Here is a 27322-nt window from a genome sequence, read left to right as displayed (position 1 = left end):
GGGTCCATTTTGGGAGCAACGGCAAAAAGGGAAAAAAAAAGAATGAGACGACACCTCTGGGATTCGAACCCTGTTGTAGATTGTTAGATACTTGATGTTTGATTATGCAAATATTATAGTAGAACATACCAGGCGGGCGAACCCACAGGCTTAGCAGGCCTGCGCCTTAACCACTCGGCCAAAGTGTCTAATGGTTAATTTGCCACTCAAAATAAAAATACTGAAGCCAAGCTCGCCATGTCGAGGATCACAAAATGGAAGATTACTAATGTCAGGCTTGTTACCCAAAGAACTCGCTTGGGCTAGGAAGCCCTGCACCAGTATGGAGTAAGGTAGTTAACCCTCTAACGTTTTTAGAATCTAACTGAGGCTCGCAGCTTTTGTGCAGATTCCCCTGCCTTTACTTCCTTTTCTTCCTCTTTCCTCGGTGTGTAACCTGTGGGGTAGCGGCCATACTTGCAGTGCTATTGGAGTTTCTGGGGACGCTTAATCATGGTACGACAGTGTTAATGAGATCAGTCAAATAGCTATTCACACATTTCCTTGGGTACATTACACAAGTTTCCTGGCTGCTCCGGCCAGCAGTCCAAAAGTGACTAGTACCTAGGATTTGCCACGCCCAGTAGAGCAAGGAGTACTCCGTACATGAGGTAGTTGTGGAAGTTTCTAAGTTAAGAATTGGGGTCTGTCAAGCCGAGACCTCCATATACGACTATACACGATAGTATTTCCATCTTCGGACACTTTGGCCGAGTGGTTAAGGCGCAGGCCTGCTAAGCCTGTGGGTTCGCCCGCCTGGTATGTTCTGCTATGATAGTTGCATATACACCCCTCAGTATCTAACAATCTACAACAGGGTTCGAATCCCAGAGGTGTCGTCTCTATCTTTTTTCTTTACTCAATATTATTTTCCAGGCACTGCCATGACTTCTTTCCTGATATTGAAGTGGCATACTTGCGTTGAGGCTCGCCACCATAAGCGGTGACGCGCAGGCGCTACTGAGACATAGGCACAAGAGTCTGAGAAGCCCTTTCTTGATGATCATTACATACATCCCGAGCGACATACGGCCGGCGACAGTATCAGAGCTGCTTCTAAGCCGTCATAATGATAAGAAAGAAGCCAAGAAAAGAGGTGATACACAGTACGGGAGCTCCCTGGTGCGACTACTGATACACGAAGTCTCATCACTGGTACCCGCTCAGAGCAAGAGCATGTACATTGGAAACTCCCAGCTGCTTCCAATGATCATTCGAGACAATGATTCTCACATATGTCGTGTGATTTGGGAGAAGAAATACGCCTTTCCTGGAGAGACACAGCCGGCTTTCCATCATCGCAAGCAACGTGAAAGTACCATCGACGGCCAAGATATTCAGCTGGACAAGGTCGTCGCAAATCAGCCTGACTGCTCAGAGCTTCCTCTTCTTCAGAATAGTATCCTCTGTAGCATCCGAATCCCTCCTGGAAGGTCGCTTTCCCTTGCCCTTGCCCTTCTTTCCTCCCGCTCCATCCGCACCGTCACCCAGCTCCTCAAGTCCCTTCTTGCCCGCATCCTTGAGATTTCCGACCTGATCGTCATTCTGATCAAATGCCTTACGAGCCTCTTTCAGCTCGCGCTCCATCCGCAAGAGTTCCTGGACACGACCGAGTTTATTCGGGTCGCGCCTCAACGCAAAACGAAAGTCGTCGACCTTGATCTTCTGGCGACGGGAGTAGCTAGCATACTGGGCTGCATTGTGGCACATCTCAAGGACAAAGTCGGTGACGATTTCATCAAGAACACGAACGGTCTCGGGGAGGGGCTCAGATGGGAAGGATGGATGAGGGCTGGGATCTCCATATGCCAGAAGAAGAAGACGCACTAGATAGCCCCGTATATTAGCTGCAGAAGCCCTTTGCACACGCGACATCATTTCGGTATTGAAAAGCGGTAAAGTAATCACGTACGCTCCGATGCAAAATTCATCTGACCCTTGTGCCTTGCAGCACGTGCTCTAGGCTCCGCCATGCTGGATGGATTGTTTCGATTCTGCCTTTTGTTTTTCTTGGAATCTGTTTCCGACGCAGGATCTTCCTGTGCAGCTAGGACTTTTGGTTTGAAGGCTGGAATATATCCGGAGCGTATCAGGGCAGTCTCCTGGGGGTTAAAAGGCCAAGGAGGAGCGAGTTCGCTCGGCACATGGCCAGAACTGCCGAATCGTGCTGGGACTGATGGCTTTGGAGTGCCTTGTTGCGGTCGCGAGGATCTTTCTGCTGTAAGAGACGACGAAGTATGAGGAGCCGCAGAATTACCGGCAGTGTTGTCGCTGCGGACATGGCGGTGTTTAGAGCGGTGAGCAGGATTCATGCCGGCAGGACTACCAAGGCGGTCAGAGCTGTTATCACTGTGATCTGCCCTCTTGTGTGAGAGAACACCAGACACAAGACTGGGATAACCGTCCTCAAAAGCACGAACTGATTGATTTATCAATCGAGTAACTAGGACTTTTGCCAGAGTTGTGTGTAAGGAAGAAGGGTGGTGACCCTCTGCTACAGTCACGATGGTGAGTTTAAAATGGAGTGAATGCTCTCTACTTGAGGGCCTCACCATGGCGCACCAGGCTAGGGTAACGCTAACTGATGTCGCAGTCTGCCTTATTCAACTTTCAGTCACTTCTCCTTGTGTTCCTGCTTATTATTTGCACAAGCACTTATGCGCACTCCATCATGCCAGGAATCATGGACCGCAACCAGCGTGGGTAGGTTCTCAGCAATCCGTCGTTTCACTTGTCCCTACCACAGGTTACTCGGATATGACTGACTTTCGCACCATTCAGGTTCTTCGGGATATTCTGGAAGTGCGCTCGGATTGGAGAACGTCTAAGCCCGTACGTTAGCATTTGCTGCGTACTGATGGCGGTGAGTACAGCCCGATTCTGCGTCATCCTATCCAATGCATATTGGAGCTAACGCATGGTATCAACTTCAGGTCTCAATTTTCTTTGGTGGCTGAAAGATATACCTCAGCTCTATGGCTCATGATATCAAATTCCGTGGCTTCCCTGACTTGTCGGCGTTCATTCATTTCTCCACTTCTACCGGGATATGGAATACCATGCGTAGGGAGTTTGTCATGATTATTTCTAATGTACATACATCCGGCTGATAATTTACAAGGAATTTGTAGAAACGCTCTATATACCGATAGAAACACCCATGCTTTAGCTGTGACTCCCTGCCCTTGGAAGTCATCCAATCTTCCAGAACCCGCGCTTCTGATGCAATAACCATAAACAATGAGAAGAAAGACGTCAAAAGATGTAGGGGTATCTTTCATAATTTGGGCTTTAGTTTCTCCCTCAACCGTTTAAGCCCTTGGTCCAAAAGCTCGTCCCTTGTCTTTTTGTCGCTCTTTGAAGGTGCGAGTTTAGAGTCGGCAAACGTGGTGAGAGAAGGCTGTGATAGCTTGTCCAACTCTTCCAGAGCCACCCACAGTCGTTCAGGGTCTCGAAGGTAACGGAGAGCCTTCATGTTATAGGAGTCAATGACGTATCCCGCGTCCTCCATAGCTTTGATTGTCTGGGCAAGGTCAAAAACTCTTTGTTTGCAGGCGTAACCACTGATGATAATGTTCCAGGTGACCTTATTAAATTCAACATTATGTTCAGCCATCATCTCCTTCACTCTCTCTGCTGCGTGCGGTTGTTTGTTGAAGATAAAGCAACTCATCAAGATTGTCCAGGTTCGAACAGAAGGCAAGGCATGACCACTTGCTCGTTCGTGCATCGCCCGGGTATTGCTTGTTAGGGCAGATGTCTGCAGCATGTCTTCAACTACTCGCATGGCTGGCCGCAACCCCCGAGGATTGTCCCGAAACGCCACAAGGAACTCGTTATAGACGTGATCGGTTGCTGCTAGAGGAGCAATTGTGGGGTGTCCCTGCAGCACCAGGGAGCGAAAGTTCGTATAAAGGCGCTGAGCAATAGAGACACGCCTTCGACAGCGTAGATATGTTGCAATCATGAGGAATAAAGCGATCGTGGTCGGTGGCGTATTGTCACCTCCTGGTGGAGGCGTGTATTCAGGTGGTAAGATAGAAAGCTCCTTCAAAGGAGTAATATCATGTAGCTTGTTATACATCTCCAGCATGGAGTAGAACACCGCATCCGGATCGTCATCTGGATTTATATGCTTCGCAGTGAAAACGAAATGAGCATGAAAGATCTTACTCGAGATCCAAGGATTCTTCAGTAGCTCCTCGTTAGATTCGATCTCCCGGATCAATGAACTGACGCGGTCTCGATTCCCTCGCGCAACAGCATCATTGAGGAGGATCAAATGGGTGTAAGAGTCTGGTTCAAGGCCATTATTTTTCATATACTCCAGCATATCGAGCCCCAACTGCTCGTCACCTGTTTTGAAAGCATTGGACAAAACGACGTTCATCATATCCCGATCTGGCCGAACACCCATTTTGAGTAATTTGGGAAGAATGTAGAAATTTCGCCCTTCCGGCCCTTCTTGAACCGAATCAAGCGTGAGAAGCTTGCAGCAGTGGCGCATCACGCTCTGAGAATCCATCCCAAACTCAACCTGTTTCATTCGCCGCACGTTATCAAGAACGTCAAGTGCCTTATTGACGTCCTTGAACTCGATAAATCGCCACATGAAACAAAGATGGGTCTCCGCTTTAGTATGAATCTTTCGCTCACACACAAGTTTATAAGCATAGTAGATTGCGTCACGATCAGCGCGCTTCACATAAAGTCGAACGATTTTCTGCGGCAAAAAGAGAATTGGCCAATTGCGGGGGCCCAAGGCAGCATTGAAGACAGATTGATATGTGTGCGGCCCCTTTCTCCAGTCCTTGAGCCTGTCATAGTAAAAGGAGTCCAAGAAAAGGAAGGCATCTGCGACCATCACAAAGACAGGCCTCTCCTTGCCATGAGTGGTCACTGACAAGAATTCTAGGGCAAGCTCTGGAGACTCCTTCAACAACCATAAGGAAAGACTGTGCCAATGAAGGGCTTTGTCCCTCTTGCCTAACGCCTCCCAAGCCTCATGGAAACTGCCCTGACTATCCGTTTTGAGTTTCTCCAGGAGGTCCAGCTCGACGGGGTTCAGCTTCAAGTCTCTCAAGAACTCATTTCGGATCTCTCTTTCGTAGAATTTTGACCTGTACAGATCGCTTTGTGCAATCCTCCATGTGCGTATATTCGCCCCTTCGTGAAAGAAGGTCTGAGATCTGATGCGCTTCTCCAGAGCCACAGTTTTAGGACGGAGAACTCTCTGTCTATCCCTGGGCTGACCCCTAACCATGACCTTGGTTTTGTAGATTATTGCTGGCGCCGGACCTGAGGTGAAGATACTACTCCGTCCTGGGATCGAAAGCAGGCGTTTGGAGCTTGGAAATCTCGGTCGTCGGCCCGCATATCCTCCACCTTGATCAGGAGCAACTAGCTCCTGTTCAGCACCAGGAGAAGAGCCCTCAAGCACTGTGGACGATTGCGACTCAATTAAATCAATCCCGGAGGGTGAACCGGCGCTGGAACTCTTATCGACGGCGGACGTTGTAGAGGATAATCTCCGAACTACATTTTTCCGACAAGGATCTTCCGGAATAGTATAGGGGGTCGTTGTACGGATAATAGCGGTATCAACGGCGGGAGGGAGCTGAGCTCTCGTATTCGACGCATCATTACTGGAATATAACGCTCTCGCGCCTTGAATGCCCGTCCCTGGTTGATACCATCTGTGGTGCGGATCCCAGGAAGGCAGTCCAGCGCTGAAGCGGGAACGAAGGAGACGCTGCGGACAAAATGACATTCAGTACTTCTTGATCGCGTACATTGATAAATTATTCCGAACAGGATACTAGCGAATCCTAGAAGCGATGAGGACGGCGACGAATCGGCAAGTGACAGTTTCATAGATCATTGCATGGATGGATCAATCCGCAGAAAATGCCCGCCAATTTTGATCCGACCCGGATGTGGCTAGTGAAAATTCATTGTGGCGCACCACTGCCGATAAATCATATGGATGTTATCAACACCGCAGAAAGCGATCGGGTACCTCTCTTCTTGTACCAAAAACTCAGAGACCTTTTCTTTTGTCGCAAAGTCGCATTGGGGCAAAATTAGCGAACTTATTACCTCTTTAATCGAAGCCAGCGGTATTTCTCGGACCCTGGAATTTTACTTACCATTGCTTTTCTTCTACTTCTTTCCCTCTAACACAATGTCGCTGAATCACACCTCTCTTGATGCGGCGGCAACAGAGCGCAAAGCCCGTCTTGCGAAGCTTGCAGCTCTAAAGAGGAAGCAACCGGAACCGGAGACACTCACAGAGGCGCGTGCTGGAGACCATGAGCCTGAGGATGCCGCTCCCGATGCCACAAGAAAATACCTCTCCGGACGCAATTTCGATGCAGAAACTCGAGGGCCCAAGCTGGGTTTTGATCAAGCGCCAACAGAAGGGGCGAAGACACTTGAAGCCCAAGCTGCTGAGATAGCGAAGGCTACGGCGGAGCAGGCGAAGAAGGATGAGGAGAAGGACCAACCGATCGACCTATTCAAGTTGCAGCCAAAGAAGCCTAATTGGGACCTAAAGCGTGACCTTGATGAAAAAATGAAAATTCTTAATGTGAGGACAGAAAATGCAATTGCGAGACTTGTTCGACAGCGCATGGAGAATGCGCAACGAGCAGCGAAGGCGCAGGGAACGACCCGCAACGAAGATGAGCAGGGAGAGGAGGTGGGCATTGAAGGAGACATGCTGGTGGAAGGAATTCACGTCCGCGAGAAGGAAGAGGAAGAAGAAAGACGAGAGATGGACGAGGTTTCATGATACCCATGAGAATTGGCGCAGGTTGATCTATGGACTTACATGCTTTTTTACCATACAACACATTACTTTGGCGCTGCAGAGCTGGGACTCGGGACGGTCAGAAACAGGCGTTAGCGGTCATCTGCATTTTGATTGCATGGATGTTAATGCAATTATGCTCTTCTGTATTACTATAGTACATTACTGGCTGGGGTCAAGAAAGTACAATATTTCCAATCCTGTCGAAAGGCCGAGAGGAAAATCTCCAAACTCTGCTTTACTCGACTTAATTGTTCCGACTCAGCGTTCCATGTTCATGGCCTGAGTGAGCGCTAGGCGCTTACTGTAAGGACTGAGGCTTCTTTCCTTTCGCGCTGAACCGGACATAGGTCCGCTGAAGGCATGATTGCGCTGGCGGTCCAGGTGCCTAGACGGGCTCATGTTTCCCCTCGACTCTCTTGTTGGATGGTGCCGTCCCTTCACTGTATCTGGAGTCGCCGACCGCCTTTCTTTGGCAATTCGGCTCTGATCCATACTTAGGCTTCGTGTCCTACCCCTCCGGCTGCCGTCTTCAGAGATGTTTCTAGGTCGACCACGCTCTTCAGGGCTAGATTCCCGACGTCTTCGTCTTGTGTTTCTGTCTGTCTCCCATTCCCTCGATCGAGAGCGCTGTCGCCCACCGGAGGAGTAAGAAGAGTCAGTATGGTCGGATAATGAGTCGTTGTATCGTCTCTTTCTTGACTGTGGTTGAGGCGACGACATTGATTGTGCTCGGTCTCGCCCCCTACTTTCAGTATAAACTTCATGCCGTGGCGGCGAGACTGAATGCGAACGACTGGTCGATATCGTTGAGACGGACGACACTGAGTGAGCTGACTCTGATCTACTCCGCTTCGGTGCATGATGACTGTCATCAAATGGATCTGAATCCCCTAGCTCCCTCTTCCGACCTCGTTCCTCTCCTCGTCTTGCTAATATCTCATCGGCGACACCTCTCCTACCACTGGCGTCAGCTAAGTTTTCCACACCCAATAACTCATGCGCCAACTTACGACCCTAACAGTTCGTTTGGAACATCAGTCGTCAGCTTCGGTCGCAAATTGGGGTTTTGCAGTTGTTGTGTGCGAGAAGGTCGAGTTGTATATGGCCGTTCCTGTGCAGATACCGTGCATTCATAACTGTAGTGTCGTATAAAGGAGTCAGTCAAAGGTATAATAGCCACGAGATCTATGTACTTATCTCGTTTCAAGCATTTCTGACACAGAGTACTGGCAGTCGCCTTAGTAGGGCCTCTGATGCCTGGTGCGTTCCGGTATCGATTCATCTGGATCAAATGATATGCCCACCCGAAAAAAAATCGAAAAAATAATAATTGTACGAATGTGAAAGATGCAATCTTAAAGATGCCGCAAAAAGTGCTTTAAAAAGTATTCAGTCTCTCATCACTTAATTGACGAAGCCCAATTTTTCGAACACCGCAATCGCGATTCTCCGCGGCTATTCAAGCGGACCTGCCAGACAAGTGGGCCAGAGCGACTTACATACGCGCGCGGTTAAGCGCACCACTGATAGAGGAGACAAGAAGCGAACCCCAACCTGATCATCGCCTGCCTCGTTCCTTCTCAGCCCAAAAAGACGAAAAGAATTCAACCTATTCACCTTCCAGTACTCCATCGACTATCTGGGGCTCTTTATGACCCTCCATCTTTATTAGCAGGGTAATCGACCTCTCTTTGACCCGCTCCGATCTGGGTTGGACTGGGTTTTTTAGATACCCGTGGTGGGAGAAGTTGTGTCTCCCTTTGCCGAAATATTATACCAGAAAATCATGAACCAGACGTTTTGACCATCGTGTAAGAACAGTCAATATCCTGTCCGTTGCTCTTTGCCTCGCTTTCCCTTCTTTTAGAAACTCGATGATTTACAGGGCACAGCTCATTATGCACGCAATATATCTGACGTTGAACAGCTTTCCATATGGCGAACTCCCCTTTTCAGAGATATGTCGTCATTCTTTTTGGGCTTGTGTGAAGTGGGATTTTTGAGTGGCATCTTCTCAATTCGAAATTCGGTTTCGTCCTGTTGAAAATCAAGCAGAACTCGCAGCATATTGAAGCAGTCCGCAGCCTGTTCCCCGGAGTCTTTTCCGAATCAGTACAACTGTACTTGTTTGAAGCGCACGTCGAAGAAAGACCTCTCGAAAGAAGGGGTTTCTGGCTAGTTTGAGGATTTTAGCATGGTCATGGCCTCGGAAAATTCTACAGAGGCTGAGCATCGCCTCTCTTTCGCCAAGGTATGTCCTGATCCAGGTGAAGGCGTCACGGCGTGTCCGAGGGCCTCTGTTTCTCTAATGATTATAATAGATAGCCGCAATGGCTCCGCCATCGAAACCAGAAGAGCTCGGGTCAGGCGAACGAAATGATTCACAGAACGCGGAAAGGCTTTCATGTCCAGACAGTCTAGCGCGAGCTGTACAAGACGTCCATATAACAGACAGTAGTGACAGACAGAGCCCCAGCTTTACTTCAGAAGTCGATGAACATGGAGCTCTCAAAAGGGAGGCGTCCTTTGACGATGATCGTACGCATCTCTCAACGTCCTCAACGAAACAGACGAGTTTCGATTCGAAGAGCATGGCCTCAGTTACCACCTTCGCAATGGATGAAAAAGATTCTTTGCGACCCGACGATAGCGCCAGCGTACAGGCTGTTGATGAGGAAGAGTCTCTTTCGGGGCCTGCATCGGGAGCAGCGAACTCACTTACGGGATCCGAATCTGGTGTCCGCATATACAGGGATCATCCGCGAGACTTTAGTAGCCAAAAGCCCCGGCCAGTTGTGCTTGCTGATGGTGGCCAGCGACCGGATGGGATAATTCACCCGGACTCCGTCGCCAATAATTTTGCCCTGCCTAGTAGTGCAGAAGGCTTCTCAGTTGAACACAGTTTGAATGGTTTCCCTCTCGAGCCGGACGAAAAGCTGCTTGAGGCGATGAAATCTCCAAAGGACCGCCTACTGATTCTTCAGCTGGAGGAGAAAGTCCGCAATTTCATTCAAAATTCGAAGTAAGTGGACTCCTAGTTGATCGTTGCGCTGTTCGTTTCCGCATCTGACGTTCTAATGTAGGGAGCAATCTCTGGAGCTCCCACCTTCGAATGCCTTCGGAAGACTACTCGCGCACAAGTTGGGTGATTATTATCATTTGACCCATTTCGTGGATAACAACGTTACGTCTGTCCGTCTCCATAGGACACCCTTTTGCCGATTGTATGTAATCCTGCGTCTCATTGATTTTCTTTTACCAATTTGAGACTTCGTTCTGACTGTTTAGACCGACTCCGCTCTCCGTTTTACATGCTGCCACTCATAGCACCCCACCACCAGCAGTCCCAGCCATGAAAATCATGCGCCGGAATGACGGGGATCGGTTTTCCACCGAAGGAAGCACTGCAGCAAGCTCTTCGGTGCCTTCAAAGACCGCATCGGAGGTAGGCGACAGTGGCAACGACGGCGAACGTGGTTCTTCAGCTGGGGCCACCCCTGCCAAAGATAGGATGGCCTTAACGCGAGAAGAGCGAGAAGCTAAGTACCAGGAAGCAAGAGAGCGGATTTTCCGCGATTTTCCTGAGACGAAATCCTCGGATATCAGTGACCAGGGGACGAGTATGTCACGCTCGAGCTCAACAAGTGGACGCAAGAAAACACACCGACAGAAGACTCCACATGACGACAGCTTTGAGGCCCGCTCTCAATTCAACGCCTACTACCCGGGAATGCAGTATAACAATGGGACGGTTCCCTATAATATGGCACTGAATGATTCTTCATTTTCTAACCAAGCCCCATATATGGTAGGGCCCGGAATGTCTCCTCCGGGTTATGCTCAGGGTGCTCCAAACAGTGCCATGTACCCCAACCACGTCAATCTGAATCCCTTACCTCAATACTCGATACCCGTCTCTCCTCAGATGACATCAGGTTCATGGCAGAGCGGCGCTGTACCCCAGCAATCTCCTTATTCAGGATACACAACTATGAATCAATCACCGGTGATGGTCACCCAGCAATCGTCGGCGAAGTCATCGCCTGCGCTGAACAACTACACCATGGCACAATATGCGCAGACGCCGTCGACTTGGTCGTCGTCCCCGTATGCTGCGGGCTATCAGCCTACACATCGCACCCATCCCACCGCTCATTGGCCGAATTATCCCTCGCAGCCGCCTAATCCGACTTCTTATCCCTATGCTCAATATCCAGGGCAACAATCACTAAACACAGCCATGCAAGCTCATCCAAACGCGCACCCTCTGCCAGGCAGTTTTGCAAGATCCCCATTCAATCCTCAGACACGCTCATTTGTACCCGGTGGGACTTCTTTGGCTCGTCACCCGAGCAAGACCGGCCAACACAATATGAACTCGTATCCTCCCATGCAGCCCGGTATTCAGACTCAGTGGAATGGATATCAAGACCCGAATAACAAGGCTCAAGAGGGAAGTGCGATGGCGCAAGGCGTGACGCGGGGTGGCCCTCCCGGTAGCAGAAATTCCATCGCAAAATGGGGAACGCCTTCTCATTTGCCTCGAAAACCACCACCGTCCGAGATCCCCTCTGACTTCGAGTTGAAGCATCATATCACTCCTGCCCCATCGCACTCCTACAATTCCAACATACTGACCAACTCCAAGAACGGACCTCTTGTCGTTTCGGGAGGGACAAGTCTTCCCAAGGTGAACTAAACTCTGCCGCCCGACGATCTGGTTGCATGCTGGTGCATCGTGCAACCTGTGTGTCTCTGGCAGATAGTAGTGTGGAATAGGCTGAGAGAATGTTTGCTCGTTCAGACCAACAACATAAAAAGGAGAGGAGAAGGGAGTCTCGCTATGAGTACGCAAATAGTTGGCTTCATACACCTGCTGTCTCGTGGACGGACTGGCTGAGAAGGGCTGGCTTGCCATATTTTCGGCTATTGATGGTATCGCCCATTTCAATTATTGACAAAAAGAAGATGAAAATACTTTCCAGAGACATAAACCATGGCGCTACCAAATGGAAATGAGTTTCAAAATTAACGGGTTCACTATGATTGTAGCGACGCTTCCGCGCGGTCAATAGCCATCCCTCTTTCAACCGAAATTGATCAGTCAAGCGCTCTTTGGAATCATTGCACCAGGATAGAAAAGAGAAAACGACGATATAGTGACTTCTTCTAGTAGATTACATGAGATCAATACCGACCTAAGCACTTTCGTGAGAATGCGGAATCAACTTCCAAATATACAGGCATTCTGTTCCAATCGATGCCAAGAGAAAAAGGGCATCATATGAAGGACACAAACTACAGATACAAATACAATAATCATCACAGAGCAGTTCCGAGCGCACCAAGATCGATAGAGAGAAGTACCGATGGCCCAACTAAGCCCTTGTACCTGAGAAATTCCTCCTGTTGGCCATTGGAACTGGTCCGGCGACAGGGCCTATTGCTTGGACTCCACCTCCTGTTCGCCTTTTTGCGTCGTAGGGCCTTTCTTCTGTTCGATTTCTAACCGCTTGATCGCCTGTTCCAGGTCCTCGACACCGCCTTTCCGGAACCTTGTCACCTTGTGAACATTCAGGGTTGTCAGCTCGTTGAGAGTCTCGAGGCCCTGTGCTCGCTGTCTCGCAACGGTCCGAGCTGTCATGGCAAATCGCATATCCTTCGGTCCGTCAACAAGCTCGAGGATGGCGCTAGGGGCTTGATCATCTTTCTTAGGCTCGACCCGCAGAACTCGTGTGTAACCACCAGGACGTTCGGCGTAGCGCTCACGGAGGGTCCCAAATAGTTTTGGAAGGATTTCATGGGGTGTCTGGTGATGAAGTTAGCCAGGAGTTTCTCAAAGTCTTCGAGAGAAGCTGTTCTGTGGTCCCTCAGACGAGGGAAACCGAAGGCCAATGAGGTTCCCGGTCTCCCCCGAGGACTTTTTGACCAGAATTGACAGAAAGGGTCAGCAGGAGCACATACATAGAAAATAGACAATGCTCTTCTTCGACTAGCCTCCGTATTCTTCTTGCCCAGGGTTATTAACTTCTCGGCCAGCCGTTGAGCCTCCTTCGCTTTGGGCCAGGTTGTTGTGATAGACTCGTGCTTGAAAAGCGATGTGACTAAGTTTCTGAGCAAGGCCTGTCGATGTGACGACTTGCGGCTGAGATGACGGTACTTAGCAGCACCACCGGCCATGGTGACAGCTGTTTTGGGGAATCGTTATGGTCCTGGTTTTGGTAGTCTCTTTTTTGTCGTTGAAATGCCCTGAATCCGAGCACAAGAGGAGTCGGGCAGGAGATAAGATCAATAGTCCGTTGCTTTTGAATGGCAGCAACCGGCTGAACAGCAATGGGGGCGTAGAAAGATGAGGCGCACTGGTTGTACTTTTCTATGAGACGCTCAACGCTGGTCTGTAATGCCGGATGGAAAGATTCAATTCTGAAACGCTGCGGCCAATCGGAGTCGCGCATTCGGTCCCCCATCTTGTCCGCATAGATTGCAGAGGAAAATGCATGACAGTCTATGACCCATATAAAGTAATCTAGCTTGACATCACTTCTTATTCTGCACACATAGCTTCTAATTTGATATCTATACCTCACACCAACCGGCATAACGGATTGTCCAGCTGTTGTGATTACAGCCGACATCACGGCTCCCTTGTTCCTTGGAGAGCCACTGGTGGTGTGATCCTCCCCCACCTAATCTCAAGTCCACATCGGTGATTCTGTGTAATCTGACTGGGAGGACAAGAGCTACATTATGGGCTTCTTTGCTGGATTTGTAAGTATTTCGCATCAGGCGCAACCGAGAAGATCAGCAGTCTACAGATACTGATGAGAGCGCAGTTCAGCGGGTTTGCGTTGACCTCCACGGTCTTATATCTAACAATTCAAGTTCACCGAGCCAATCGCCTCGAGCAGAGTCATATTATTCGTGAACAACTTAGATCGCTGAATTGGATTGCATCACCAATTGGCGCATATGACCGCCGTCTGGCGCCGAAGGACCAGCCACAGCTTGACCCAGAGAGGTCGCGACTACAACTTACATTGAAGGACTTTCTAAAGCATCGCTGGAATGAGGAGGTGGAGACACTGGCTAGAAAGGCATATGAGAGTCGGTGGGAGGACGCAAGAGATACTGCAATCGCAGGATGGAAGGCTGCGATGAGGCTTATGAAGAAGGAATAAAAAGTTTGCTATACTGTACATGTTCATCGGTGCTGCTTTCTACAGTCAAGCAGCTAGGACCAGATACCCTTGGATTTTCTCGAAGACGCGTGATTGCATTCTATGATTTTGGGTTTCCTACCCTGTTGGAGTTGGCTTATCGATTCACACGTTAGCTTGTGCATTTTGCTCCCTGATCCGTATATCCGGTAACTAGGTATGAACCATTGCGCAACGCCTTAAGAGATACTCCCGTCCTGAGCTGAGCGAAGGGACAGCTACACCTTCCCTACAGGCGGCCTCATAGTCAATGCGCGGGTCAACCTGACTAGTGTCCACCTGCACTCTTTCAGGATAGCTTGGCGAGAGACTATGGATCCACGTTGTGCTCTCGAAAAGGCCATCATCCTCCAGTTACTGGACCGACTGCTGATCCTGTAAGGCGGTAACCACTGAAGACAATGGAAACACCATACACGGGGTTGCTTTGACTCTCAAATTAGATCTGTCGCCACCGTTGAGCGAGTCTCTCAACTGGTGTTTGCCGCCGAATGGGTTGTATCAATGCTCTCATTATCGCTCCAGATGTCTTTGCTCTCCCTCTCAACTGCGCGCATAGCCTGTGCAACTTCTTCAAGTTTGGCAACCACTTCCAAGACACCATTGTTGACCCGATCGAAGTATCGATCGTTGGCCTCTCGCCTTTCTCGGGCTAACAGGATGTCTCTTTCCGTTTCCTCGTCCATATTCCTATGAACAGAAGCTTCCATCGGGGCTCTTTCGCCGGTGGGTCCAACGTTTTGGGACCCTCGCCGCGAAGGAGATATCCCTTTGGACTCCAAACCCTTGGCAGCATCGACTAGTTCGTCGGCCTCACTCCGGGCCCAGGCTTGCGCGAGTTTCAGTTGCTTCATACGGAGATCTTCTAGTGCCTCTGAGTGTCTCTCCCCGAACACATGCTCGCTGGTCACTGCGCTGAGCTCGACTTCCGATAGGGCATTTTGCATCTCCTGCCATATGGCTTCGGATCGATCGACTTCACCTTTAGATTGAGCGCGAGAAACAAATGGCGATAAGGAACTCGCATCGAAAGAGCCCTGGGCTCGAGACGGGCGGTTGCGTTGCAAAGGAACCGTCTGGCTCCCCCCCGGCGAAGATACAGCTGGCAGGGGCGGGTTCAAAGAGAGATTAGATGCATTATGCGAAGGGGGACCCTGAAAGAGAACAGGGGGTGGAAGACGCTGGGAGCTTATCTTCCGTAAGTTTTCCAACTTCGGAGCGGCGTCCATAGTGTCGCTGTTATGCAATCGCTTGGACGAAGAGGTGCATCTCCTCCACTAATAATGTAATTGTTAATTAGTATCCTTGTACTCAGTAGAGAGGTACTCCGTAGTCTGTTATCGGTCAGTAATGATGATAGCACCTCCGGATGCTTATCGCTTATCGATAACCGACGGTCGATGTTTCTCCGCTCCGGGGCCTCGCTTAGCGGGCCGTTTAGGGCGAAGGCGCACAGGAGAACATTTTCGCCCCGACGAGACCGCTGGCAGTGAAGGAACATTCGACCTTCGACTTTCGACAACCATCCCATCAGGCCTTTTGGCGATAACTTTGTTTCCAGTCGGTACGTATAAACTTGCTCCTATTTCTGGTCTTCTGGATCTTCGCAGGAAAACTTGTTTTGCGATCAAAATTGTTCTTCGACCCGCACATCCATTTCTGATAATAGCCCGATACCGATCCCCCTCGCAACACCAAGCCCACGAACCGTCCGCACAAGGAAGTTTTTTTCTAACGCAAAATCTCTCATTTTCTACAGTTGACCGTCCTTCGAACATAATACGCCAAGATGGGTAAGGGAAAGCCCCGTGGTTTGAACGCCGCGCGCAAGCTCGCCAACCACCGCCGTGAGCAGCGCTGGGCCGACTTGCACTACAAGAAGCGCCTTCTCGGTACCGCTTTCAAGTCCTCTCCCTTCGGTGGTGCCTCCCATGCCAAGGGTATCGTCCTCGAAAAGGTCGGAGTTGAGGCCAAGCAGCCCAACTCTGCCATTCGGAAGTGTGTCAAGGTCCAGCTGATCAAGAACGGCAAGAAGGTCACCGCTTTCGGTGGGTAACCCTTTTCTATTCATTATGCACATTCGGTGAACTGCTTGGGATAGAAAAGAGATGGAATATTTGATGGATGGCACGAGGGATTAGGGAAGTCGGGGATCGGCTTTGGATGGGAGACGTGGAAGAGAAGCAAAAAAATTATTGTGGTACATGTTCAAATGCTAACTTGACGATCTCTACAGTCCCCAACGACGGTTGCTTGAACTTCATCGACGAGAACGACGAGGTTCTCCTTGCTGGTTTCGGTCGTAAGGGCAAGGCCAAGGGTGATATTCCCGGTGTGCGTTTCAAGGTCGTCAAGGTCTCTGGTGTCGGTCTGCTCGCTCTGTGGAAGGAGAAGAAGGAGAAGCCCCGTTCGTAAACAATTCATACGAAAGGAATTGGACGATGCCGTGGGAGATTGGTTGCCGGGAAAGGGCCCCATTCCATCGAAGCCTGGGAACATATGGTCTATGGTCTGGAAAATTATGATTCGGGACGGATGACCTTGCAAATACATTGCAGTCACTATGATTGAGATACTCATAAAACATGGCGCCATGATTATTGATTTCTTTGGGGAGGGCCCGGAATGTCAAATGTTCAAACAATATCTTATTTCCCCTGTTGCCCACGATATTGTGGTCCGCCTCTCATGCTCGTAGATTTTGGACAAATGCAGTACCTAATGGTCGAACTGCAACCTGAATCTATGTAACTAATGTTCCGGCCAAAATGAAACGGGCCTCGATACGCTAATACACTGGGGTTTACAGGTAAGCTTTATAGATTCCTTTCCGGGGTATCGACCGTTTCTATTCCCAACGCCTCTGATTTCCAAGGCTTTTCATGTGATGATTGAGAGTGATTTACTCTTTTGCCCCCACAGATCATAAGCTTCGTATTACCCTTCCCCCCCTCTCTACGAGCTATTATCACGCTTCACAAGAACCTAGAAGTTGATATCTTCCTTGCGGTAGTGGTCTGACACGATCCGGTACAGATAAGATGGCGCATGGCCGCCGCTATTGCAGGAAAGTTTAAGGTCAGCTGTGCTGCGTCTTCTTGTAGCAAATCCAAGGAAGTGACTTACAGATTGGTAATGTAAAGATCAACCAGTTCCGGAGGAACATAGTCGTACAGAGGGTTCTGCACATCCACTTGGTCCATCAAATCCCCGTCCTCATACGGGATGACCTTGCTGGCATCTCCATATTCGATCAAAGACTCGAAGTCAAATGGATACACCGGACTGAGTTTGTATACGCCGCTGACGACAACAACGGGGGTCTGATGTACCTTGGCAGCACGAGCAATGACCCGGGTCCCGGCTGCAGCCACCAGCCCGCCGTTGGCAAGGACAGAGTGCGTGCCCAGGATAACCTTGTTGACTCGGGACATGAGAGCAAAGACGGCCGAATCCGGGATTAGAATGACGGTAATACCCAGGGCGATCAGCGGCTTCTGGAATGAATCGGTGCTGAGAATTTCTTCATCAGTGGAAGTGGCACCGCTAACGGTGGTGTGCGTCGCTTCATGATTGTTGGGGTAGGATTCCGCATGAATCACGGTGAACTTGCGCTTTGCGGCGGCCTTGAGAAGGAACTTCTGAACGGTCGTGGAGGAAGTATGGGTGAGGATTATTTCATTGGAGTGGATGTGGTCGAGAGCATAGGCCGCAATTTGGTCGTCCACCTGGCCCAGTTCATCGATGATCTCTCCAATTCCGTCCAGGACTTCGGCGCGAATATCCCTGGTCGGAGCATGACCCAGTAATCTACCGGACGGAGAAGCCGATGCGGGAGTACCGGGGAGCGATGTTTCAGGCTCCGGATGTGAGAGCAGATTGAACATTGAGATTGGGGTGGTGGCCAGCGAAGTGAAAGGCGGCCGTGAGGACGACCGCTCAGAGCCCTCGTGGCGCAGTGACAGCGGATCGGATGGGTCTATTAAGCAGCGTTAGAGATGAAAGTGATGATTACTAGTATAGGGCGAACGGCGTTTTACCGACCTTCTGGACCACGAGGCGTTTGAGGCTGACCTTCGGATCCAGCATCACTGAGAGTGAAATCACCATCTCTCTCGTCCTCAGCTTCGTCGCGGATGAGACCAAGTACACGGCGAACGATGTTTCCAACCACCATCTCTCTTGGCTGAGCAGCCACCAATCGCCTCCCCACACTCTGCACCCGTTCAATCAGCTTACCCGCATCTGTCGTCCTGCAAGCTGAGATGACGCGGAGGAGAAGGTAAGCGGTCGCGGTGGCGCATGACCTGGAATGACGGATCTGTCTCCGCTTGAGAAGCCTGCCATAACTGTTAGAACAGTAGCTCCTTGCGCAAAAGGTATGAGACGCCAGAAACGCACGATATCAGGTTGTCAATGGATGTGTCGATCGGAGTGGTCCTGAGAGACTTGAGAAAAGACGCCAGACCAGGCGTCAAAGCCGCGGAGGTAGATGGCATGGTTGTGTATGAAGGATGCGGTTGAGTTACAGTCAAGTCTGCTCAGAGCATGGGTAATCGGACAATATCTTAGTGTCTTGATAGTCTCTTGGGCAGTAGTTAGCGGATTGAGTCACTAGGGTGGCACACAGATATTCTAAGAGGGGCAATCGAGGGAACGCACTCAAAGAGCGAAGTGATATGAGAAAAAAAAAAAAGCCGCTTACCAGTGACAAGCCGTGTAATAAGCTCCTGAAGCTAGAAGCTCAACAGAGACTTGGCTCAAAATGACGATGAGGGGAACAATGTGGGATGCGATAGTAACATCTACCTATTGTGAGGGAGTTTTCCGCTCAGATCTGCCGCTCGGCCCAACCAGTGTCACTCCGACTATGGACTCCGAGCTAAAGTACTGCTTGCTACTACGACTATCTACCTACTCCACATCCTCGGCGCCATCTGCTGTTATATCGCCGTGTCTTATCCTAATCCTCTCTTCATTTCGTCCTTATTTCTTTCTGATACCCTTTGTCCGCTATATTTCAGGTTTCTTGAACGCATCCACTGCTAGTCGCTCGCCAATAGGTAGTTCCCTTTATCGACTGCTCCGGCTTCTCCTCTTTACTATTCCCAACCCCCCATTGTTGAGACTGGAAAAGCGGAAGTGGTTGCGAAGCACGGGTCGTCGCCTGGCGCATTGAGGTGAGTACAAGTCGTATGTCATCCTCTTGTTGCCATGTCGCGAAGCCATGAGGTGAAGGGGAATCGAAAAGTCGCTGAGTTCGCCGTCGGTATCCTGTAGATAACTGCGCCAGCCCCGACTCCCGTGGGCCGTGTTGGAAGATGAACTCGTTGAATATCCTATCTTCCCGAGTCATTGGTCAGACATCCAGTTCGAATCGTCTCCGACAAAGGTCGCGCTCGCAAGGAGAAATCGGGCCAGTGGTCCCACCGGAGGATCGATCCAAGCTTCGGTCTTATAGTCACGACAATCTTCATTCGGCTGATGTATTGGAGAAAAGCCCTAACAATACTCCCGGACTTCCTTCAGCGGACATAGACTACTCCGAACATACCTTGACTGAGAAAACGCCTTTGATACAAAGCATTCAGAGAGATGGACCGCTTGCTACGAGGAGTACCCTGGGACTGATTGCAGAGCGTTTCTTTGACGCCATTGCGGAAACGATCAAGTTCATCTTATCAACTCTGGCTGCTCCGGGCGTGTTTATAGCGCAGTGCTTTCGAGACGATGATGGACATTACTCCCCAATGGCCCCGGTACGAAAGCTGGGGCGCTCAATGGCCGGCGTTTCCGCTTCCCGTAGGTCAACCTCGGCGAAGAAGGAACCCAAAACAACCGGTACAGGACGACGTAGTGGATCCACAAGAAAGCTGAGAAGTCATGTATCGCGAGATTCGATCGCATCGAGCACGTCAGAGTCGGAAGGGGATCGTCGGAGCACCCAGGGCCTCACGGGTACTCGGGCTCGATCCTCGAAGTCGAAAACCACAGCCCTGGATCCGACTGAAGAAGGGGGTACCCCTCGCCGCTCCATCCGCATCAAGTTACATAATGAAGGTGCGCTAAAGCGAGAGAGGCAGCGCCGGACGCAAAGCGCAGATCTGGGTGCTACGTCGGAAACTGGCGCGACCGGAGAACAAGGTGCTGTGAGTCCAGACACGCTCAAATCGCCCACGTCGCCCTCCGTTCATAAAGTCACGAAATATCCTCATTCTCCGGTACCTCCTCGGCCGCTGATTCCAGCTCGTCTACCTTCGTACACTGCCGCTCCCCGAAACTCACGCGCCCCTCAAAAGACCCTGGTACTGGACCTAGATGAGACTCTTATTCACTCCCTAGCCAAAGGCGGTCGCATGTCCAGCGGCCACATGGTTGAAGTCAAGCTTGCTACTCCCATGACGACTGCTCTAACCCCGGGTGGACCACCGACTACATTAGGGCCGCAACATCCCATCCTCTACTACGTTCATAAACGGCCCAATTGCGACGACTTTTTACGAAAAGTATGCAAATGGTATAAGCTGGTTATTTTCACCGCCAGCGTCCAGGAATATGCGGACCCTGTCATCGACTGGCTCGAGCAGGAACGCAAGTACTTCCACGCACGGTATTACCGCCAGCATTGCACGTTCCGCAATGGCGCATATATCAAGGACCTCAGTTCTGTGGAGCCTGACCTGAGCAAAGTGATGATTCTGGACAATAGCCCTATGAGTTACCTTTTTCACGAAGGTGCGTCAGTGGAATCCTTATTGAACGCCTGTCTTTCGTTTTGTTCATATTCTGACTTTGACCCTGTCTAGATAATGCTATACCGATTGAGGGCTGGATCAATGATCCTACAGACAACGGTTTGCTGAATCTCATCCCTATGCTTGAAGCTTTGCAGTATGTGACCGATGTGCGGGCATTTCTGGCACTGCGGAGAGGGGAAGGAGAAATATAAGCTGGAACAGCGACGAAGAAAGGGACGCAAGAACAAACGGAGCAAAATGAAAATTATACAGGATTTCAAAGTTCTGGCACTGATATACTGCATTCTTACTCATTTTTCTCATTCTTCCTGTAAAGCGAGCCGATTTCTATCGATGCCCATGATGAATGCCTAGCATTATTCATACCCCCCTGCCTGTGTTGTGCTTTCTTATGATTAAGTTTACTTCCTTGTAATAATTGATTTGTCCTGCGTTCTCTTTCTAGACTTGTCCTGTCTGCAGTTCGATTCCTTTCCTGCGGTCCATATCGTTCAGCGTTCTGATTCAAGGTTCGATGACGAGAAATATCAACAGTGGTATTTTCGATATGTAGTACAGGCAGTGAAGAACTCAGTTGCTGCCTCGGCGCAAGAAGACTGGACTTGGTCACTTAAGGAACCCGCGTACGTACTTTACCACCAGGAAAGGAACTATTTACTGCATTGGTAAACTCGATCATTTTCAAAATTCGCCTTGGATAATGTGGTCCGGATCAATTATTACCTAGTAATGCAAGATCTAAATGTACCAAGAGTGTCTATATCATCCTTTCCATTTACTTAGTGCATCGATGTGTGATCTATGAGTAGACAAAGCTTGAATGGCCATTTATTCATGCTACAGGAGACAAAGAAGGAACCCGTGACATCGAACCTGATGTATCCTCCTCCATAGTTTACAAGCCCTTGGCCTGTTTAGCCTCTGTGAGGGCTTTCTTGAGCGCCGCGATAGCCTTGTCAATATCGTTGCGCGCAGGGTCTGTCACACTCACACCCATGTGTCCAAATCGGATGTACCTGGTGGCGATCTCCTTGTGCAGGCCGGCTGCGAAGATGACACCACGCTTCAACAGACCGGGAAGCACGTCTGCAGGGGTCAGGCCGTCGGGTAGGTAGATGGCCGTCATGGCGTGAGCCTGGCTCTCCGGCTGGGAGGCCAATTGGCGCAGACCGAGCTCGGCAATGGCAGCCTTGACGCGGTCTGAAGTCTGGGCGTGGATAGCAAAGCGCTCGGCCATGGGGCGTGCGGTGATCTGAGACAGAGAAGTGTGCAAAGCGTGAACAAGCTGAGTGGGGGGAGTGGCGAAATAGGAAGGCTTGTTGTTCTCGTAGTTTTGCATGATTGGCATCCAGTTGGCGATTGAGGCAAAGTACGATGAGGGAGGGGTCTTGCGGGACTTGAAACGGTCGATGGCCCGGCCGGAGAGCATCAAGATACTGAGACCGGGAGGGCAGCCGATCGCCTTCTGACTGGCAGTCAGGACCACATCCAGGTCCCACTCATCAAAGGCAATCTCCTCGCATCCGACACTGCAAACTCCATCGACAACCACCAGGGTGTCGGGGCTGACCCGGCGAACAATCTCCGTGACGCGCTTGATGTCGCTGAGGACGCCGGTCGAGGTATCAACGTGGGTAATAGTGATTATCTTGTAGGGCTTTTCTTTCAATGCTTGCTCAATCTGCTCAAAGGACGGACGGTCGCCAATAGGTGCCTTGAGCTGTGTCGCGTGTGCGCCGTATGTCTCCAAGCAAGCAGCAAAGGAATCGGCAAAGTATCCGGTGTGCAGGACGAGCGCATTCTCGCCCTTCTCGATCAAGTTCGAAGCCACAACATCCCAGCCGAGTGTGCCACTGCCGGAGATGACGAATGGCTGTGCAGAGGGGTTGGTGGACTGGAAGAGTTTCCGAACCAGGGTCAAGGTCTCTCCAAAGACCTTGACGAAGGCGGGGCTGACATGGCTTTCACTAGAAGTATCGAGAGGACAGTTTTAGCAGGGGGATTGACAGCCATGATAGGAATCATGTTTCTCTTCGGTTGAGGCAGACTCCAGGGAGGGGAACTCACGCATAATGGGACATAGACTGAAGGACAGCATCATCGAACTCGATGGGTCCTGGAATCAACAGGGTGGAGTGAGGGGCTTGGGACGACATTCTGGCAGCCGAGGAAGTGGATTGTGTCTTGGGCGTGGAAGGTAGAGAGGTGCGATCAACAGGCTTATATTCAAGATCGTCTGGCTGGAGTGAATGTCTCTCGGTCGAGAAGGGAGTGTTAAGCTCAGGCAGCGGGAGACGCTGATCCAGATGTCTGGAGATCAGGCTCAGGCGCTGCGTCGTCTGCTTGGTCGCCAGCGTTCCGATGTCGTTCGGCTCTCGACGGGAGAGCCCGCGGGGTAAAGGATACCGGTTATGGAGGGGCTTTCACAAGCTCAAGCTCGTGAAACTTGGGACTTTTTTGGGTTCGGGGATCACCGGCAGGTATTATTTGTTATTATCTGGTAGATATGTATACCGGGTAGTAGAATATGACCACAATTGAAGGGATTGAATCGCAAGTTTTATATAGGGATATATGAGGTCCCAATTCAGAGACTGTGTGCCCTTTTTTCACCCTGAGGATTATTGAGCGTCCCAAAGAAATCTTTCTCCTTCTTTGCTCCGTATCGGCCGTAAAATTATTAGGGCGTCTCGACTCATCGATCGGGCGGAGCCTTCCGTCTTGCGATTACCTCCGTGACCCGTCCTGGTAAGAAGTAGATAGTCTACTTAGATGAAGCTATTTTGACTTATATTCATAAATTGGGAGTCACAAGATGATGATTGGAGCGTTCAAATCTGTTAAGACACTTGAGGCATAGTATGGTTAATGATATTCGCCAGTTCAGGAGGTACCTAAGGGTGTAAGCTTCGATTGACACATCAAGGGAAGTTGTATACAATTTTGGGCACTCTACGACTTATGTAGACGTCGCTATTCAACATTCAATGCCAAAAGCTACTCGTAGGTTGAGTATTGCGTATGTATCTCGTTCAATAGTATCTACTCTGTATAAAAGTACCCAAGCACAGCGGAATGAAACCACGCGCGGCATCGGCGCCAGGCGTCAAGGCATGCCGCATATCTAAGCTTTCCCCGCGAAAGTACCTGCCTTAGGCTTACAGGCTTACCTTAACTTTGCCCATCCCATCTAGATCTCCAGGTCCATATTATCACAACCCATCATCGATAACAGCCAACCAACTTCAGCCACTCTCTCGTCTTCTCGATTGCGGGTTCTCAACATTTCTTTCTTGTTTTGGAATGGGCCGTTGAACCCTTCGAAACCCCGCAATCCCCTCAATACAGAATGACATCCCGCCTGGTCCTGGTCATTGGTGACTTGTTTATTCCTGATAGAGCTCCGGTAAGTGGCTCCATCCCTCCCCCAATGATTAATTAGACATTGCGCTTACTTACAATCGCTACTGGATAGGATCTCCCAGCCAAGGTACACACTGTCGGTTTCACTCTACTTGGTCATTGTCTTGGTTGACACAATCGCAGTTCCGGAAGCTCCTAACACCGGGGAAGATCGGTCAGATCCTATGCCTAGGCAACCTTACCGATAGGGAAACCTTTGAGTTTCTGCGCCAGGTTGCCCCCGACTTACAATTGGTCAAAGGCGATTTCGATGTCGATTCTCCTAACCTGCCCCTCTCCAAAGTGGTGACTCACGGTAGCCTCCGCATTGGCTTTACTCATGGCCATACCATCATTCCGCCGGGCGATGCCGATGCTCTCCTGATCGCGGCCCGCCAAATGGACGTAGATATCTTGCTGTGGGGAGGCACACATCGGTTCGAAGCCTTTGAAATGGAAGGCAGGTTCTTTGTGAATCCTGGAAGTGCCACAGGTGCTATGAGCACGGGTTACTGGCCAGAAGGCGAAGAACCCGTACCCAGCTTCTGTTTGATGGATGTGAGTATCCCGACCTTGCGTATATATATGCGCCGCTCATGGCCCTACCCCACGATTACTGATGAGGAGCAGATCCAAGGAGACGTATTGGTGTTGTATGTTTACCAGCTGAAGACGGATGCGAATGGGGTCGAGACTGTTGCGGTCGAGAAGGTTTCATTCCGCAAGAACAATATCCCATCCTCATAAGTCGACGTTTCACTTCTTAATGTGCTGTATATATCCCATAGACATCCCTGATTACGACGCCCTTGTTCCACTTCATTGTCAACTCTCTAGCGCTCCATAGTCTGTTCTCTAATGCTGAAGCTAGCGTGAAAATACCTCAGTCAATGATCACCGAGATATGCTCTTTAAGGACTTTACATTTGCTAGTATGGGTTGTCACGGTGGACTATTACCGTCTATAAAGCTGTCGAACCTTGCGATCCTGATTCAGTACAAGTGATACTGCTGATTGACGCGACTTGGTACATCAGAGGCGATGGATTCCCCTGTAACATCTGAAGTCTATACAGTGCTATTCTGATCCGCATATCTCTAGAAATCAGAGGCCAAAAGATGCAAGATATATGATAAAAACTACACAAGACAGATATATAACCATGATCGTGACTCGGATGAGAAGTAGCCAATGATTGTCGTGGTTGTATATATTCCATGATCTGAAGGCATTTTCAATCTGCCTCTCCGAACTATATGTGTCCAGAGCTTCTATCATTGTTGGCTTCTTGAAGTTCACGGATGTTCAGATGGCAAATGCCGCTAAGCCAGAAAGAGCAGCGTCGCATTAACCCAGGTGCCGATCAACGAAGACATCACATTCGTTGTCTGTTGCTCTGCTTGATTAACAACCATTATAACAGTTTTGTTGTTGTGCCAAGGCTCTTTCTTTAAGGGGACCAGGACTCTCCTGTGCTTCTGAATTCTTTCGTTCCCCATTTCTGGTCGGATACTTTGTTCTTTCAATCTTCGTCTCGCGGGCACTAGGCCAGACAAGCGGAACATCGTCATTGCTATCGACTTTTACTTTTCGCGTTGTCAAAAGCGGAGGAAATCGGCTACCGCGACAAACCAATCAATATGGCTACGGAAGAGCAGGAGGTTAAGGATGAGCGTCTGGAGACTCATGAGGAAGGAGCGGACGATGAGGTGAGTCGAGCTGGAGCTGGAGATGGAGCTTGACACCGACATCCCACTTCTACATTACACTTCAGATGGTCCATGTTCTCGTGGCATCGTCGCGCATACGGGGTGTTGCTTGTCTCTTTTAAACCATCCAGAGAAGCTAATTCAGCCGCTCCGAAATGTAGGAAGAGATTGCGGCAATGAAGAGACGGGTAGCCGAGATGGAATCCGAAGCAGCAAAGTTGCGGGAAATGCAAGCTACTCTTGATCAACAGTCCGAGAGTCTACGCGAGGACAAAGAGGAGATCGATGCTCGGAGTATTTTTGTTGGAAATGTGGATTACGGCGCTTCGCCCGAGGAAATCCAGGCGCATTTCCAGAGCTGCGGCTCCATCAATCGCGTTACCATCCTTCTGGATAAATTCACAGGCCAACCCAAAGGGTGTGTTATGCCGATCTCTCCGGGGAAAGATGGCGGCTGCCTGCGTCGCTGTCTTCTCTCTTGGATACCGACTCCTAAAATAAGTAACATAGCTGCTGACTGCTGGTCCCTTCCTACAGATACGCCTACGTAGAATTTGCGGAGCCTAGTCTGGTCGCCCAGGCCCTTGTTCTGAACGAAAGTGTGTTCCGTGGCCGCAACTTGAAGGTCAGTGTCTAACTCCGTACATATCATCTTTTGTACGTTCTTTGCACGTTACCTAACAATCGTGATTAGGTTGTCCCCAAACGGACCAATCTGCCTGGTATGAGCAGCCGGGGCCGGGGACGCGGTGGCTTCCGTGGCGGCCGTGGCTTCTACCGCGGCGGGTTCCCTCCTCGCGGAGGCTATCGCGGCGGCGGTCGCGGTCGCGGTCGAGGCTATGCACCTTACTAGATGCGAGCAGACTGCTCCATTTCCGTATAAAGTCAAACCGATGTTTGTTGTTGTTGTTGGGACGAGCTCCCCAGTGTGCAAGACTACTGAATTGCGGAATGGGGAATGAATGCATCAGAGGAGGCCGCTGTGGTACACTGGATTTCACGTGGGGATGGAACTCGCTCTCTGGTTTCAGGGTAGGAATCTCTTGGAGTTAGGGACTGGGGATGCACTGTACGATAACCATCAACATACCACCATTGATGGAGGGACCTGATGGGTGGATCACTAAGATGGCTTCAAATTCTTTCTCGTTATTTTCTGTGATATCATCATATCGGATTATTGTCATGATCAGCCATTCGGGTCTATTTCAAAGTTTGGAGTAAACCAGCATATCTCCACATATCTCCATTCCTGGGTCGTTGGCTCTGTGACCGAGATTGCTCAGATTCTGGTTAAAAAATTATCTATGCGAATATGTGCTAGGGGTACAGCCATTGTTGGCAGGTGTCTAGATTTGCGTTGGACGAAGCACATAGACAGT

At 50.1% G+C, this 27322-nt stretch overlaps 11 protein-coding genes and 2 non-coding genes across 13 annotated transcripts; 7 read left to right on the top strand and 6 right to left on the bottom strand.

Annotated features, from left to right (window-relative positions):
* Positions 1–48: 48 nt before the first annotated feature.
* On the bottom strand, positions 49–188 carry ALT_t169. The gene is made up of 2 exons: positions 152–188; positions 49–82 (listed from the first exon to the last, which is right to left on the bottom strand). It is a non-coding gene; the product is annotated as a tRNA-Ser (tRNA).
* A 551-nt stretch (positions 189–739) lies between these two features.
* ALT_t168 lies at positions 740–878 on the top strand. The gene is made up of 2 exons: positions 740–776; positions 845–878. It is a non-coding gene; the product is annotated as a tRNA-Ser (tRNA).
* Positions 879–1413: 535 nt separating this feature from the next.
* ALT_8299 (pentatricopeptide repeat protein) lies at positions 1414–5809 on the bottom strand (the record flags this gene model as incomplete). Its single annotated transcript, XM_033560734.2, has 3 exons — positions 1414–1865; positions 1952–2361; positions 3348–5809. 3 exons carry the CDS (start codon positions 5807–5809, stop codon positions 1414–1416), a joined length of 3324 nt encoding a protein of 1107 aa, XP_033416625.2.
* Positions 5810–6223: 414 nt separating this feature from the next.
* Positions 6224–6832, top strand: ALT_8298 (CCDC12/cwf18 family protein; the record flags this gene model as incomplete). Its single annotated transcript, XM_033560737.2, has 1 exon — positions 6224–6832. One exon carries the CDS (start codon positions 6224–6226, stop codon positions 6830–6832), a length of 609 nt encoding a protein of 202 aa, XP_033416628.2.
* Positions 6833–9047: 2215 nt separating this feature from the next.
* On the top strand, positions 9048–11552 carry ALT_8297 (putative R3H domain protein; the record flags this gene model as incomplete). The annotated part of the gene is made up of 4 exons (XM_033560739.2): positions 9048–9104; positions 9175–9875; positions 9937–10077; positions 10142–11552. 4 exons carry the CDS (start codon positions 9048–9050, stop codon positions 11550–11552), a joined length of 2310 nt encoding a protein of 769 aa, XP_033416630.1.
* Positions 11553–12293: 741 nt separating this feature from the next.
* On the bottom strand, positions 12294–13033 carry ALT_8296 (mitochondrial 54S ribosomal protein bL17m; the record flags this gene model as incomplete). The annotated part of the gene is made up of 2 exons (XM_033560740.1): positions 12294–12662; positions 12818–13033. 2 exons carry the CDS (start codon positions 13031–13033, stop codon positions 12294–12296), a joined length of 585 nt encoding a protein of 194 aa, XP_033416631.1.
* Positions 13034–14540: 1507 nt separating this feature from the next.
* Positions 14541–15299, bottom strand: ALT_8295 (DUF5315 domain-containing protein; the record flags this gene model as incomplete). Its single annotated transcript, XM_033560742.1, has 1 exon — positions 14541–15299. One exon carries the CDS (start codon positions 15297–15299, stop codon positions 14541–14543), a length of 759 nt encoding a protein of 252 aa, XP_033416633.1.
* Positions 15300–15859: 560 nt separating this feature from the next.
* rps23 (40S ribosomal protein uS12) lies at positions 15860–16485 on the top strand (the record flags this gene model as incomplete). Its single annotated transcript, XM_033560743.2, has 2 exons — positions 15860–16118; positions 16307–16485. The coding sequence occupies 2 exons, from the start codon at positions 15860–15862 to the stop codon at positions 16483–16485; spliced, it is 438 nt and encodes a 145-aa protein (XP_033416634.1).
* A 570-nt stretch (positions 16486–17055) lies between these two features.
* On the bottom strand, positions 17056–18569 carry ALT_8293 (translation initiation factor eIF2B subunit beta; the record flags this gene model as incomplete). The annotated part of the gene is made up of 4 exons (XM_033560744.1): positions 17056–17128; positions 17197–18049; positions 18115–18410; positions 18472–18569. 4 exons carry the CDS (start codon positions 18567–18569, stop codon positions 17056–17058), a joined length of 1320 nt encoding a protein of 439 aa, XP_033416635.1.
* Positions 18570–19391: 822 nt separating this feature from the next.
* On the top strand, positions 19392–21019 carry nemA (Nem1-Spo7 phosphatase catalytic subunit NEM1; the record flags this gene model as incomplete). The annotated part of the gene is made up of 2 exons (XM_033560745.2): positions 19392–20805; positions 20877–21019. 2 exons carry the CDS (start codon positions 19392–19394, stop codon positions 21017–21019), a joined length of 1557 nt encoding a protein of 518 aa, XP_033416636.1.
* Positions 21020–21723: 704 nt separating this feature from the next.
* ALT_8291 (alanine--glyoxylate transaminase) lies at positions 21724–22984 on the bottom strand (the record flags this gene model as incomplete). The annotated part of the gene is made up of 2 exons (XM_033560746.2): positions 21724–22795; positions 22896–22984. 2 exons carry the CDS (start codon positions 22982–22984, stop codon positions 21724–21726), a joined length of 1161 nt encoding a protein of 386 aa, XP_033416637.2.
* A 1193-nt stretch (positions 22985–24177) lies between these two features.
* Positions 24178–24977, top strand: ALT_8290 (vacuolar protein sorting-associated protein 29; the record flags this gene model as incomplete). Its single annotated transcript, XM_089600393.1, has 3 exons — positions 24178–24234; positions 24304–24318; positions 24375–24977. The coding sequence occupies 3 exons, from the start codon at positions 24178–24180 to the stop codon at positions 24975–24977; spliced, it is 675 nt and encodes a 224-aa protein (XP_089455286.1).
* An 894-nt stretch (positions 24978–25871) lies between these two features.
* Positions 25872–26793, top strand: ALT_8289 (polyadenylate-binding protein; the record flags this gene model as incomplete). Its single annotated transcript, XM_033560748.2, has 4 exons — positions 25872–25940; positions 26102–26358; positions 26478–26565; positions 26635–26793. The coding sequence occupies 4 exons, from the start codon at positions 25872–25874 to the stop codon at positions 26791–26793; spliced, it is 573 nt and encodes a 190-aa protein (XP_033416639.1).
* Positions 26794–27322: the final 529 nt, after the last annotated feature.

Source organism: Aspergillus lentulus (genome assembly GCF_001445615.1).
Source record: "Aspergillus lentulus DNA, contig: Alt16, strain: IFM 54703, whole genome shotgun sequence".
Taxonomy (NCBI): Eukaryota; Fungi; Ascomycota; class Eurotiomycetes; order Eurotiales; family Aspergillaceae; genus Aspergillus; species Aspergillus lentulus.
The sequence above is the reverse complement of the archived record's forward strand: the minus strand, read 5'-3'. Positions and strand labels throughout refer to the sequence as shown.